Source organism: Tetrao urogallus (assembly GCF_951394365.1).
Source record: "Tetrao urogallus genome assembly, chromosome: 1".
NCBI classification, from domain to species: domain Eukaryota; kingdom Metazoa; phylum Chordata; class Aves; order Galliformes; family Phasianidae; genus Tetrao; species Tetrao urogallus.
In genome coordinates, this window is record NC_136813.1 from 126,219,340 (window position 1) to 126,234,892 (window position 15,553).

General features: G+C 43.9%; 1 protein-coding gene across 1 annotated transcript in view; it reads right to left on the reverse strand.

The window, feature by feature from the left end:
- PPFIBP1 (PPFIA binding protein 1) overlaps nt 1-14,908 on the reverse strand; it is a gene marked incomplete at its 5' end in the record, with an annotated part of 47,125 nt that extends 32,217 nt beyond the window's left edge. The window contains 4 exons of the mRNA XM_079548067.1: nt 106-219; nt 1,315-1,401; nt 12,546-12,751; nt 14,845-14,908. Of these exons, the coding sequence (XP_079404193.1) occupies nt 106-219; nt 1,315-1,401; nt 12,546-12,751; nt 14,845-14,908 (471 nt within the window). The remainder of the gene's footprint in view (nt 1-105; nt 220-1,314; nt 1,402-12,545; nt 12,752-14,844) is intronic.
- Nucleotides 14,909-15,553: the final 645 nt, after the last annotated feature.

Sequence of the window (15,553 nt, forward strand, 5' to 3'; positions counted from 1 at the left end):
TCACTTAGTTAAGTGTCATCAGGAATACACTTTGAACTGAGGCACACCACTCTTTCAAAAACAAAATGTTGTTCCCTAGGAGCAACAGACGTGTTTGTGAAATACCTGCTGCAGCATCTCCTCTGTGGCATTCAGCTTCTCCCTGTGCTCCTCTAGACAAAACTCCAGATCCCGAATCTTTTCTCCCTGGGCCTCCACCTGGTCCGTAAGTACGCTCACCTGCACAACAGAGATAAAGAGCTGCACTTACTTGCACTAGTACAGTATGCATCACCTGAAAAACTTTATAAGAATAACAGCTTTGCCTGCGATATGGACAAAATGGGACCATGGAAGAAGATGGGACAGAGGAGCTCTGCAATGGATGCAACGCATGGCAAAGCTGTTGGAGCTTTCCGCTCATGCTTATGGAAACTTCTGCCAATCTTCTGGTTGACACACTGCAATTCTTCATCTTCCCTTCTGACTCATCTTGACAGTTTTCGCCAGAGTGGCTGTTGCATTTTATGGCCAACAATTTTATCTTTGCCTGTGACAGTGTATTGACTAAAGCTCCTGCCTTAACAACCAACTTGCTGAACTTCACCAAATGCCAGCTATTCTGCTTTCCAAGTGATTGCACACAGTACAGCACAGTGTACAGTTTCTCCCTTTCACACTGCTTCCGAATAAACTTTACATTTTCAAACAAGTTATTTTGAGGAAGCCTGCAGTATCATCGGGAGGGATGGCAAGCTGGCTGGAGCACACCCTGATGCTTCCACAGGCATCCCTCACATTGGATGCATACTGAGGACTGAAGCATGCCTGTACAGACAGAGAGGTGCCAGGTAACCCCAACAATGATGGCAGGAGTAACCCAGCTGGCCAGGCACCTGGGGCTGAGCTCCGAGACAACTGATTATTCAGGCCCAGTGCAGCCTGACAGGACAGCAGGGTTTCTGAAGAGGCGCTCTCTTCCTTCTGCCCATCAGCAAGCCCTCACAGCTTTTGTCACCTTGCATGAGAAGAGTATGTCACCTGATGTGAACAGCATGCAAACAGCCACAAAAAAACAGTGATCTTAAGGATAGATATGTGAGCCACTGGTGGCTTTACAGACCTGCTCAGCAGACCCACAGAAAGAAAGGCATTTAGACTTTTACTACAACCTAATAACATATCTTAATCTGGTTTAACTTGCAGGTATTAGCAAGCTCTCTAATCACTGCCCAAGACAACATTATTGCAAATATATCCTCAGAAGTGTAATCACATAATACCAAAAAGTCTTATAAATGCAAGGGAAAAAAAATCATTTAGGTGATGACTCACTTGCAGAACAAGAGATTCCTTATCATTTTCCAGACGAGCCAGCCTTTCTTGATACACATCTCCATTCCCAGATATGTGTCCATTAGTCTGAAAAAGACAGCAAATATCATATTGCCAGTTATCTCATGATAAGCAGCATTCTTCTGTACAGCTTTCAAATCATTCCATGCCAAACATTGTGACACTTAGCACTGCAAGGAGAACATACAACATGCAGTATTATGATCCATACATAACTCACTGACAGCAATAAGTTTAATCAAAAGGTTTACACTGATTACCACTCTCCCAAGATCAGACAAAGTTTTTGTCTTGTACACTTCATCAGCTTCAAATGACAATCATAAATAATTTGCAATGGCAAACACTAACAGTAACATCAACACAGACAAGCTTTATAAGCAACTGTATTATAATAATGACTTTTTCATCTGTGGACTCTCAATATTGATAACGTTAAGATTTTCCAATTGAAAAACCTAATGCTATCTACACTTTTGAGGATTACTATTAGTATGCACCATTCAAGATTGGATTTAGAGATTCAGCGGTCTCCAAAATGATACAAACCAAATATACTGTCAACAGATACGTGACCACAATTTAAGACAAGAGTTGTTCAGGGGCTTTTGTTCTCAGTCACCACTGAGAAGTGGTGTCAGTCACCAGACGAGAAGGGAAGAACCTTCTGGTGACCCAGTTCTGCAGAATTCACTTACTGCACATTCAGCATTTGTTAGCAAAATTTGTGCTCAGTGGAGTACCATGCCGAACAACACTTGCAAAGACAAATACCACAAGACGTTCAGCAAGTGGACAAAATCAACTTAGAATCCACAAAATGCGCATTATGCTTCTTGCAAGTCAAATGATTTTATTTTTTTAAAAAACATACAGTAAGAGACATCCTTTTACTGGGTATGGGTGAGCATCTGCATTCTAAATGCAACTCCTTATAGAGCTGCCTGAAGCTAAGGGGAAACAAAAATACATACTAATGCTATCAAAGTCTACAGGAATCAGCAACTTACTTTCTTTCTCGAGCTGGGAGAAGGATTTTCCTCTCTCCATATTCAAAGCTGTCTCAAAGCCCTTTGTGATGTATGCCACAATAACGTCTCAGCTCAGGAAAGAAGTTCTTGTTCCCATCATTGCATAAATGGGTGGTGTGGTTGATATGCCCGAGGAACGGGATGCCACTCAGATAGACCCAGACAGGCTCAAGCCATGGACATAAGTGAAACTCTTCAGTTTCAAGAAAGCCAAGTTCAAGGTCTTGCATAGCAACCTCCACTCTAAGTACAAGATGTGGGATATAAGGATGGAGCACAGCCCTGCTGAAAATCACTTGGGAGTACTGGTGGATGGCAACCTGGGCATGAGCCAGCAATATGCCCTTGCAGCCCAGAATGCCAACCATATCCTCAGCTGCATCAAAAGAAGCACAGCCAGCAGGGCGAGGGAGGTGATCCTGCCCCTCTCCTCTGTGCTGGTGAGGCCTCAACTGGAGAACTGCATTCAGACGTGGAGTTCTCAGTACAGGAGAGACATGGACCTCTGAGGTGTTAGACATCTCATTCTAACATATATAACAAATAACACCTATGAGGTCAGGCTGAGAGAGCTGGGGCTGTTCAGCCTGGAGAAGACTCAAGGGAGACCTGAAGGTGGCCTTCCTGTATCTAAAAGGGACAGACTCTTTAGCAGGGTCTGTTGCGATATGATAAGAGGGAATGACTTCAAATTAAAAGAGGGGAGATTTAGATTGGATATAACTAATTAGTTTTTTTTACAATAAGAGTGGTAAGGCACTGGAACAGATTGCCCAGAGAGATGGTGCCCCATCTCTGGAGACATTCAAGGTCAGACTGGATGGGGCTCTGAACAACCTCATCCTCCTGTAGATATCCCTGTTCATTGCAGAGGAGTTGGACTAGAAGACTTGTAAGGGTCCCTTCCAACTCAAAAAATTCTATGAATTGTTTAGAGGAGACTGTGACGCTGTTCTGAAATTTGGCATGCTCAGCACTGAGATTCCCACTGACTTTGAGAGGCCCTGGCCTTTGCTTAACGTGCAGTGGAAAGAAACTAAGCCAGTGCCTGCAGTGCCCCAACTACCCTGGCAGGAAAGGCCAATCGCGCATACAAGCTGTGCGCAAGGCTCAGGCTTCTGTTTGTCTCCCTTTCAAGCAGGTTGTACCCCCTTGTGTTGTAGAGCATGTCTCAGGAGACCGGCTGGCTAAAACACCTTTTCTGTATTATGTGCTTGAGTTTGGGCCGGGGGGAGGAACTCCTTTGTGTGAAACTGGAAGAACGAAACACTCGACATCATCAGCTGAAGACTGGATGCAAAGCAAATAGGCAGAGGTATCAAGTGTTTGAGCTTACCTTAGCACTATTTTCAGGTAATCAGTCTGTGTTGGACAGCTTTTACATTAGTAGCAAATGGATCTTCCAGGCACACATGTTTAACTGTCACAAGATGACCATAATATCTCCCCTGAAATCATCAGAGCTACTGCAGACTAATGAAGAATGCTCCCTGAAAATTTGTACTAAAACCTCATACCATAATGATACCCTGTACCTGAATTATTTAGCAGCAAATACCAGGCTTTCTAACCATCTACAAACTAAACCAAGGCACAAGTAATCTACACCTCTGAGAATGCTCAGAGTATGAATGCTTTTCCCCGACCTCTACCAGAATTCACATCATATCATAGGCTTCCCATTCAAGATCTTCAGGTTTTTTTTTAACACTTTAAATTAAGGTGAAGCAAGTCAAAGAGCTTCCAATATAAACTTGTTAGCAGCTCAGGTAGAAGATTATGCTTTAAATTTTGTGACTTGACTTCCATGCATACTACAAAAAACAGGTTTTTCTGTACTTTTGTTATTCTGTGTAGCTCTCTGGTGAAGTCTTTCAGTATCAATTTCTTAGTCTGAACTCTGTAACACAGAACACATTTATCAACAAAGCATTGTGTCTGTGATGTAGAAAAGGGATATTCAGTCCCCACTGCAAGAAGGTAGCTGAGGTCTAAAGGTGCCCCGATTCTGCTGGGGCTCACACCAATATCCTCCCCAAAGCACAATGCTCAATTCCCTGCCTCCCAAACAACTCAGCAGTGCCCTAACCACTGAACCTCTTGCAATTTCTAGTGTGACCAGACAGAAGTTATCTCAAACCACAGACTGTGTGAAGAGGTAAATAGTAGCTTCACACTGCAATGAAAATGTCTTTACAGTGCTGTGAAAACCGATGAGGTGTTAAAGCATAATGTTAGTCACTGGGACAACATCTTGCCAAGACACTTTTGTTGTTAAACTCCATTCGCGTTCCTCAAAAAACTCTTTTTTTGTTCAGCATGTTGTTCCCGATTTTAGAGTAGAATTATTTGGAGGCAGGACATGGTTGCACTTTGCCAACAGAAATGGAAATGAAATGGTAAGAGCCCTGGAAAGAACTGGAGTAAAGGCTGTTCTGCCACAAAACCAAACAAAAATATGTCTTTACACAGTAAAGCAGTAGTACTGCACTCTGCATAAAAGATGACCTCCTGTAGTATACTGAAAACAAAACATTGTGTACAACCCAACATCAGGCTGTCCTCCACCTGAAACGTAACTTCTCCATAATACCTAGGATTGACTGTAATATCAGAGCACATCTTAGCTATGACAAGGCAGTCACTATCTTCAGTCACCCTAGAGGAAAAGATGACAGCAAATGACAACACAGAGAGGCCACCACATCAGTGTTTTAGAGTAGCAGCCCCAGTCCCTTCTGTAGCAGTGCAGAGATCATGGAGCATCAGGCTGTGGACAACAGCTGCTCAATGCCCTATCACATCTCTCCCCTGCTCTGTTCTTTCCCCAGGAAGAACAAAGTAGATGATAGAGCCCAGCAACCATTGCATCACGCACCTACTAAAAAAATAAAAATAAAAAAGAAAGCATTTGATTCAATAGCAACTGTAAAGAGTATTTGTGGCAGCTGGTAGTTCTGGACCAAATGTATGCTGTCAAAGTCAATACCAGATTAACACAGTTTACAAGCTGTGGAAGACAAGCTTTTCCATTTTCCAAAAGGGTCTTTTTCATCAGCAATTTAGAATTTATCTTCAATTAAGTGGTTAGACTTTGCATGTGTTTTCAATTTAGGGATTAACTGCATAGCAGTTATGGGAAGAGAATGCAGATTTACCAATACAATCCTAAAAACAAAAGAGCAATTATCACGATGCCACTGAGGCTTCTCAGAAGTCTGAGGTTAGGCATTTACTTAAAATGCCTTACAAGATCAGATTCAGTGCACTTAAAACTCTGCAAGATCAATCCATTGCTGATTTGCTGTGTATCTGTAAGCTCTGTCTGCAGACGTGTGTCAAAGCCCACACTGCTCTACAGAGAATTATTCCTATAATAAGGAGATGCATCACAAATTTTCACAGTTTGCCTGTCCTCAGTCTTTAATCCATTTTTCTTAAAATATAAGCTAACATTCCAAGCCACAGAAAAAGTTTCCAACAGCTGCCTCTTTAAGCATTCTAAAACAAACAAACAAAAAACATTTTAAAAAAAGTCTTACTTGCTGAATTCTCCTTTCAAAAATAGAACCCAGTTTTAGCTTATGGAGCCGATTCCTTTATAATCCTTCATTTTCTTTTCTGCTTTTGAGACAGCATAAGCAGAACAAGTCACACTGTTATTGACGAAGATGCAAGCTGATTTTTTTAAGAGGCACTGCCACTCCACAGAATTATTCCCTCGTACAGCAGATTGCACAGTTCTGACCACCACAGCCCAGCCAACAGTCGGGCAAGTGGGCCTTCCCTGACATCTCTTTCCTGACCATCTGGAGTTAAATTAGAGCTCATCGACATGCTTTAGTTGTTCAGATTGTTATAACACACATTACCTACACTTAGCTAAGCACAGCTACCATTGCTTGGTCTGTTTTCTCAGTGTTGAACCAGTTTGCACGGAAGCCCATCACTGCCCTCTAGAACCTGCACCTCCCCCTAATGTTCAGCCTGCTCCACATGCTGACAGCAGGCATGCTGAGGCTTCCCAAAGTTCACAGATAGATCCTCCCTACAGGAAAAGCAGGGAAAAAGAAAAAAAAAAAAAAAAAAAGCACACACTTAAAATCTCTGCATTGTATTTTAAAGCCTTTCAAATAAAAATGAATTCTGAAAAGAAAAACAGATTGAGCCAGAGGTTCACTGTGAGGATTACCTGAAACATTTCTAAATACAAATAGCACAGCTGTTGAATTGCACTTGAATTGAAGATGCAATCGTCTCAGAATATTCTGTTTCTCCAGCAGCAGCTCAGCTGGTTTCTTGCACAGGAGACAAAACGCTAACTCCCTGACAGCGCTGCCCAGCTATGGCTCGTCACGGGGAGAAAGCAGGAGCCTGAGCAAGCAGAGATACCCTACCTTATTTAGCCAGACGCAGTGCCCGTGGATGTCCCAGCTGTACTCCATGCTGCTCGCAGCTATCCTCATGCACAGAGGGATGTGAGCAGCCGTGGCAGGCAGCTGAGGTACAGAGCAGCAGGAGCAGCGCCCAGCAGTGCTGTCAGGGCTCCTCCAAACCCGGACAGGGGGTTAATCAAGGGCAGGGCTCCCCGTCTCACCAGAGCTGCAGGAGAAGGTGGCACCAGGCGGGAGATGTGGGAAGCGGAGCTGGGCTGCAGCACTCCTCAGGCGGAGCAAACAGCTCCTTCAAGAATTAACACATCAAAGCCCGGGAAACTCAATCCCTCTTCTGCCAAGAGGAGCTGGAGCCTCCTAGGTCTGCCAGTAGAGCAGGGACCCTGGTATGCACAGTATGCACACCCCTCCCTTCTCCCTGCCGCAGGACAATCAGCAGAAGGCTTTCGCTTCTCGATAGGCTCTTAATCGTGAGAGCAGGAAGAGCACATGTAATTCATGTGTAGGTGCCAAGAAAAAGAGGAAGGAAGGAGCTGACTAACTGGTCCCAGATGTTACCAGCGGCTCGTCTCAAGTTTATGTTGTACTCTAAACCATGTAAAATGCGACAATAATAACCAGTGTTCACCCTCACGTTTCAGTCCCAATACACCCAGTACCTTCAGCAGCACAATAAATCCCAACTATTTTTGTATTTTTGACTACTAGAGCCTAGCTCTGCAAATCCCATGATTATCTAAAAAAGCACAGCTTTCAATATGAAAAATGAACGTTTACTACTAATGTTGGTAGACTAAAAAGTCTCAAAAACAGGAATGCTGAACAATCCAGAATAAAAAAATAGAGCAGAAGAAGATCAGCAGCTGTGCTTTTCAAGCTAAACAGATGCGTTCTGGAGTCAGAATGGTGATTTTCAACTGCCATACCACTGGGGCTACCTTGCATTCCAGGGCATGACTGTACAGGTGGTTCTCACCGCTGATGAACTCTGCCAGGCATGACAATGCCATGCCAAGACATGCTGATAATGAACCTATATCATCTTCCAATGTTAAAAGCACACCAGTCTGGATGATCATTCTTACCAAGAAGCATTTCAAGAGTTTTCAGAGGTAGATCTCTCATGAACAAAAAGTATTACCAGGAGGCAGTTTATAATGACAGACTGGTGGAGTATCACAAGACTCCTTTCATTCTTTAGCTCAAGGAGAGATCTCAGACAGGTGCTTGGTGGTAAAACCGATGTGCAACACATTACTTTCAATAGCTAAACTCAACATAAACACAAGCTGAGCCAAATGAATGCACCGCACGCCCACACTAAGACAATCAAATAACAAACTTTGGTTTGAAGACAAGATGTTTCCATGAATAAAAAACATGCAATGACTTCTGGCTAACCAAACCACTTCCACCACTTGGGAATCACCATCTTCCAGACAGGCTAGTCTATCTCTGCAAGACTACAAGCTGTGTTTATCCAAGCAGGAAAACTTCCCTCTGTGATTAACTCTCACTACACTCAAGAACGGACTTTTGAAAGAATGTCAAAAGCTGAGGGTGGTCTGTGAGATGCCACTCTGGATTGCACAAGTCTCTATGGAGACCACAGCTCACACTGTCATCCCCAAGCGAGTTGGCAGCATTCTTTGAGAAATCTTCGAAGGCCATTAAGTTTCTCTTTTTTTAATACTCTCATCATATTCAACACAGTGCCACAGAGAGTTAAAATCACAGCTGCACTTGTTGCTATGGTCCACGGGGAGTTTTACAGAAAAAGTCACAGAATCTCTGGAGTTGGAAGGGTCCCACAGGGATCACTGAGTCCAAGCCTTGGCTTAACACAGGACCATCCAAAATTCAAACCCTATGTCTGAGAGCAGTGTCCAAACATTTCTTGAACTCTGGCAGTCTGGGGCTGTGCCCACCGCCCAGTGCTGCAGCCCCTGCCCCTGACCCCCAGCTGCCCTCCCCTGACAGCTCCATGCCGTTCCCTTAGCCCTGTCGCTGTCACACAGCAGAGCTCAGCGCTGCCCCTCCGCTCCCTGTGAGGAGCTGCAGCCGCCATCAGGCCTGCCCTCAGCTCCTTTGCTCTGGGCTGAGCACACCAAGGGGCCTCAGACACTCAGGAACTGCCCGTCCACATTTACCCTTCACCCCCCTTTTCAATAAGACCCATCTGGTTTCCTCTTTTTGGGAAGGTCGATTCAATAAAATGTATTTTTTTTTTAAAGTGGGAAAAAAAATCAGAAATAAAACTGTCTTGCTTATTTCAATTGAAGAGAAACTGCAACAACCAGAAGCAATTATTTTGAGAAGTGTTCTTCAAGAAATGAACAGATCAACTTCCATTGGCATTTCCAACAACCCCAACACCATGGGCTTGGTCTTGCAAGAGGCAGAATTTCAACTGAGATGGTCTTGTTACTGGTGACCATGTTACAGATTGCTTACATGTCTGTATTCAAACCAGAAGCTCCACAACCAGGCTACAGCATATGTTTCATTAAAGCACACATCAGAATATATTATGCATTTCTGTTGATCAGAAGCGACCTGAAAAGCCCCAAGACTCTGGAATAGTTGTGATCTGGAAATGCGTTTCACAGCTGGTCCCCAGAGCAAGCATACAGTCCTAGCACTTCTGAGCTTAGGGGAGGCTTCAGTTGTTTTCTAGATTTTGAACAAACGGCCTCATTTCCAGCTTAAATTGCAGCATTTACCTGCCATCCATTTGTACAGGGAGATGTTTCAGCAACACAGAGATTAGTTTTCAGCTGTAAACGGACAAGTGGAAGTGACATGTTGCAGTTAAACCAGTTTATTTGTGCAAGACAATGCCGCACTTACAACTCCTCGGAATTCCCCAGGGGAACCATCTGACCACTCCTCCTAGAAATGCTCTGCCAGATGTCAGCACTCTGTACACGTGCTCTGGTGTTACGTGGCCATCTGGCATCCACTGGTTAAAAAATTCAGGATAAGGCACTATAACTCTTCAGTCCTTTCTGAGTACATGTCACAGACTTCCCTAGTACTACCCATGCACACAGAGAAGAACAGAAAGGAGGAGATCGCAGTGGCACAGGGACAGAAGGCAGCTCATTTGGACATGGCAAAATTGAATCCTCTGCCTTATTTTACAGGAGCAAGAAACTTCAGGAGACTATGTTCAGACCCTTTTCCCAACTAGGGCATCAGCAGTTTCTCTCTGGAGACCAGGGGAGGATTTTTCTCTTGTGACACACTGTTTGGCAGCAGTGAACACTATTTTTGTTTTCCTTTGAGACATGAGAGACGTGGTTACAGCTTTGGATGGGATGTCATGCACCAGTTCTAGCAGCTTTGAATAGCCTGGTGGCTGCAACTTGTTCATGCATTGAGGATTAAACCAATTTCACTCCAGGGAGGTGTTTTCCCTTCCTCTGTAAGAATGGACACTGTTTCAGAAAGCCTTCCTGCAAATTGCCTGGGCAGTTTACCTAACACCTGCCCTGCTCAGATAGGGATGGTGATACTGTTGGCACCTGTAAATCCCTGTAGCAGAGTACAAAGCCCAAGTTTCAGTTTTTCCTACTTGGGGTTTTTAAGGATGCCAGAGAGAAATCATTCAGGCAGACTGAGGAAAATAGAAATAATAGTTATTTTCTGCTGCCTTTTGCAGAATTGTTTTCAGTACTCAGGTGGCTGTAAGCTGAATAGCATAATAGAGCCCTTCCTCTTCCAGATTCAGCTCACAGCTCCAATGAAAACCATTACTGCCTCACCAAGATGCGGTGATCCATGTCAGATGAGTCTGAAGGATCTTATTCCAGCTCCTAGCAGCCAGGCATCCCTGAATCACACATTTGCAGCCTCACAGGGCAATGCCTGCCCTTCACCTCACTAATCTCAGCAGACACTGCAGCCTCGAGCTGTGCTGTTGGGCTCCTTTATTCCAGAATGGGAGTAAATACTAAACCGGCATTGCTAAACAATGGACTACCATTAACTATGCACCCCACGGGGAAAGGTTAATTTTCTAAGACTGTTTATGTAGCACATGAACATTTATTTTTCAAGGCCATACTTGCACGAAACCTGTGAAGCCTCTTGACTTCTGCTCCAGACAGAGCAGAGACTAGTTACAGCAATGTTCACTGCTGCATGTTACAGGAGAATGAAATGCTGATGCTAGCAGGATCTCTGTGTTTTTCAAAGATTTGACTGAATGTCACTTCTGCCTCCTCCTCCCCATCTTAATAATGGTGACTGTGATACTGACAGTGATGGTGAGAGCCAAGCACCAGTGGAGTCAGTAGAAAAGCTCCTGTGTGTTTCAGTAAGTTTGAGGTACTCTGAAATGAGTAGTTGAAAGCAGAATAAAATCATTAAAAAAACACACAAACAAAAAAAAAAACCCAAAAAACAAAAACAAACAAAAAAACACCACTCTCCGCTCAAATCTTTTCACAAGAGCTACATAAGCTGCGTCACCCTGGTTCCCTCTCTGTCCCAGAGTGCTGCACCCAGCCTGCACACCGCTAGGTGGCACATCAGGTCTCTCCACGCCAAGCTCCGCCATGCTGGCGGGGAAGCACGTTGGGCTGAGGTGTGGCCTGCTCTATCTGGGCACAGAGATAAAATCGAGAGAGAAATGCCATCCCATACTGTCATCCACAGCCCCATGGAGACCAAGTCCCTTTTGAGGGGAGGCATCACATCCATCCTGCAAAGGGAGAAGGTGATTGGCAGCTTCCCATGTTGACAGCCACCAGCAGTAGCAATGCAACACAGAGCCACCACAGCTGGCCTGTTCAGAATCAGACCTGCATTCATCAGCTAGCAAGCCTCAAACCAGCAGCACGGCATCACTTTGGCCAATGTCACGTGTGTCAGGAGAACAGACCAGAGCACTGTCATAGGCAGATATGGCAATATGATCTGCAGAAGCACACATCCTCAGCTGCTGTAGCAGTTGCAGGCTGATTTAAGCCCTGAAACAGCCTCCAGAAAGAAGCCTTGACTTCCAACGTGAGAGCATCTCAAATCTATGCACACCTATGCCACTACAGCAAGGCAAACTGCCACAATTTGAGCACAATGACTCCTTGGTGGCCCTGCTAGGATGTCACTAGTCACAGGGCACACAGAGGCAAAACCAGTCAGAGCTTAGACAATGATGCCATGTAACTTGCCTTTTGATAAACACATGTTCTTTCCCGCTGTACTTTTCACGTAGCCTCTGTTTTTAACTCTATTTGATTTTTGGGAAAGCCAACACACGTAAGGAGATAACAACCTTACTTGGTATATTTTGATGTATTTTTAAAACTGAGATGACAAAAAATGGTGGATTTATAAACACAGAAAATATAAATACTGTTTGGTTTCTAGGTTAAAGGGATGCTGAGCTTTTACCACTCACTTCTGTTATAAATCAGGTAAAGAAACCCAGTAACAACTTTGGCCCCTGTAGAAAATACTCTGCCAAAAAAGCTTTTTAGTGAAAAGTTCACATTGAGAGCAACATTATTTTTTTTCCCATTTATGTGTCTGACTCCTATAAAATGCCTTTCCTCAATCCTTTCATTTACTGAAAACTTTTTGCTCACCAAAACAAGACACAGTGTACATAAAAGAAAGCAAAGGTCAAGTCACTGCACGAGATATTGGGCAGCAGCTTTTCTGAGGCCCCACAGCAGCACCTCCGAAACAAAGCCATGTACATCTGGTTCTATGAAACCAACCCAAAAGCTTCCAACAGCCCAGCATAAAACACTGGTGAAAGAAAGTGAGACCATACCATTTGACTTTGGAGCCATTCAATCAGAGCCTCTGCTGTTGAGTCTGGGACCTGGCAGCGCAGACCCTCTTTCTCATCTGCCTCCATCATCTCCAGCAAGCCCCGCAGGTCCTCCACCAGGTGCAGCGCCCGCAGGCCCCCCATGAAAGGGGAAGTGGGGGACTGGCAGTCAAAGATGCCATTGGAATATTCCAGCGCCTTCGAACCTGAGTAGAGTAAAACCACACAGTGAGGCACAGGACAAGCAAATAGGACAGGCAGTGATGGGAGACCTGCAGCAAGAAATAGACATGTCATGTGGCATTTGCTGCTGGTGGGAATCGATCTGAAACAAATTCAGTGCACGTGCTGCACTGTGCCCCCTCCATGCACTGTGCCCTGTATCACCTTGCAATTTGGAGAGGGGTAAGCCCTTGCTGACGTGTTTGGAGTTTCAACATCTCTGACAGTTTTAGTGGATAGAAGGAGGTGGGCTGATCAGACAGAAGACACGTGGCACAAGAGTGCCCAACAGCTCAAAGCATAAGCTGGGCTGCTGCTCTCAAGGATATATTGGAGGCTGAAAGCACTGTGGAGGGAACAGGCTCAGCTGGTAGTGCTCTGAGTCACCCTGTAGAGGCTGCACGACCCAAGTCAGACACTGATGGTTTCCAGAGGAAGCTGTGCTCAGTACTTTTCATGCAGAAATTTGTTACGCTGCTCCAGTGCATGGAATTTGGTTTTACTTTTTCAAGAATAGAGACATATGAAGACAATTAAAAAGACTAAATCACTTCAACAAGGAAAAAAAAATAAAGTTCAGCAGCTAGACATGTTAGCACTGATGTTTGCATGTTAATAAAGAAAAATATATCTCTTATTTGCATAAACTCACAGTATTTATGTTTGACCTACATTAAAAGTTGCTGTACGCTAAGTAAGGAAGGAAACTACAAATTCAGGATTAAAGTTGATTTTACTAAACCCTGCTAATTCCAACTAGAATTTCAGCACATTGATTTGTGGCCTTAATACTGTAAAGCCTCAGCACAATGAGATGTGCTCATCACAGAACATCAGCTTTTGTACTGTCAACTTTTGGAAACTACAGAGATATTGCATACATGCCCTGCCATGAACCTTCATTCATCTCATCTGCGAAGCCAAAAAAATGCAAGCATAATTCCCTTCAGAAAAAAAATAGAGAAAAATCCCCACAAAAGCATAAGAGCTGGTATGCTTTTATTATATTGTTTATTAGGTCTGCTCAGACACATAGATAAATTAGGTCTGTGGTAACTTAAACACCTCAATAGCTTTTTTTTTTTTTTTTAATATTAAATCTTATCCTACCATAACCAACTTAGGCTCCTGGAAACACAGATGGCACTATCTGATCCGAATACCAGTATCTACTTATGGAAATTTCCAAAGTCACAGCTTAAATGTATTTTTAGAGGTCATTATGATCCAACTGAATCCACTTCACACATGTGCCTGCTATATGTTCTTAATACTTTTAAGAAAACTGTAGAGAAAAGTTGTTGTTTAAGCAAAACACACACACTGTATGATTTTTTTTTTTCCTCCCTAAGGGAAACTATTTTAGGTGGAACTGCTAAAGATTTCATAACCGTGTTGCTACTCTTACAGAATATTTTCTCAAACCGGGTAGTTGTCTGCATAGCTTTGCAGGAATAAGATTGAAATATTAACTTATTGCTGCCTTGCTCCCCTGCATTGTGAATTCATATTATTTTCCAACTCATTATATTCAACATAAAAAGTCCAAGTTGTGTACTTTTTGATCCCTCTCTTTAGAGCACTTAAAATTTACAGGTAATTATAAAAAGTGTTAATACTAAAGGTAGGTCCAGATCAACCATTTAGACCCACAGCATTCCAATTCTGAGAAAAGGAAAAATCAGTTCATGTTTTAACTCCTGCGAATTAAGTGATGGCCAGAATAGCTGGTATTAGTCAATCTTTCTCTTCCTGCCTTGCAGTAGCTCTTCAAACACACCCCGGTTTGAAATGTGCACTGTCCTTGGCTTTCAGGGTGCTGTGTGTACCAGAAGAACTCAGCCTCTGCGATCAGCACTTTGATACAGGCTGGGAGAAAACCTGCAACCAATTCAGCTGTGCCTGTGCGTTAGAGCGTGCAATACACCCACTCCATATGCCTGTAATGTCTAAGTCACAAGGCAAGATACCTAGCAAAATCACAAGCACATTCTGACCCCAGCCTGGCACTCCACATTCTGATTATGAAAAAGGAGAACTGAAGCAGTTAAATGAACAAGCAGCTCCAAGCATTTACCTGCTATTATGCCATCCATCTGCTCCAAGGCCGCAGCAAGCATGTCACTTGCATCACTCATCATCTTCTCTCTTCTTGGGGACAATCACCAGCTACACCACAAGGAACAATAAAACACCAGCAGTGCAAGTTGGATCCAGAGCCTCAAGTCAGCTGTTCAATCTGCAAAACAGAATTTCACTTCACTGCATGTTCTCTGAATTCAGACAACACCATCACTAGACCAATAACAAAACTGGGGACATTTGCTGTCCACAAGATGTGAGACATTCATCATCAGGATTGGACAGGCATTCTGAATAATCAAAACACCAGCTTAATGACCCAGGCTCCTCTTTGGCACTTCAGAGAACCTTGCACAGAAGACAAAAGGCCTAACGCTAACAAGAAGCAAGAAGTCAGAATTAAACCCCACTAAAGATGTCACTTCCAGCCTAGTGTTGATCCATGCTGCAATGCTGCACCCGCTCTCACCATGAAGCTCCTGAAAGTCAGAACTGGACCTCAGAGTATTCCCAGTTAAGTCCACAAAAACTAGCTAGCAGAGCAGCTGTCTTCATGGAGTGGAGCTGGAACCACAGTGGGCTCGAGGACAGCACTGCTGTGAGATGAGCACATGCTCAGGTGCTCGGTGGAGCTGAGGCCACAGGTCTGAGGTGCAGCTGATCCTTCCAGCCCAGAACAACAGACACAAGCCACGGAAACAGCC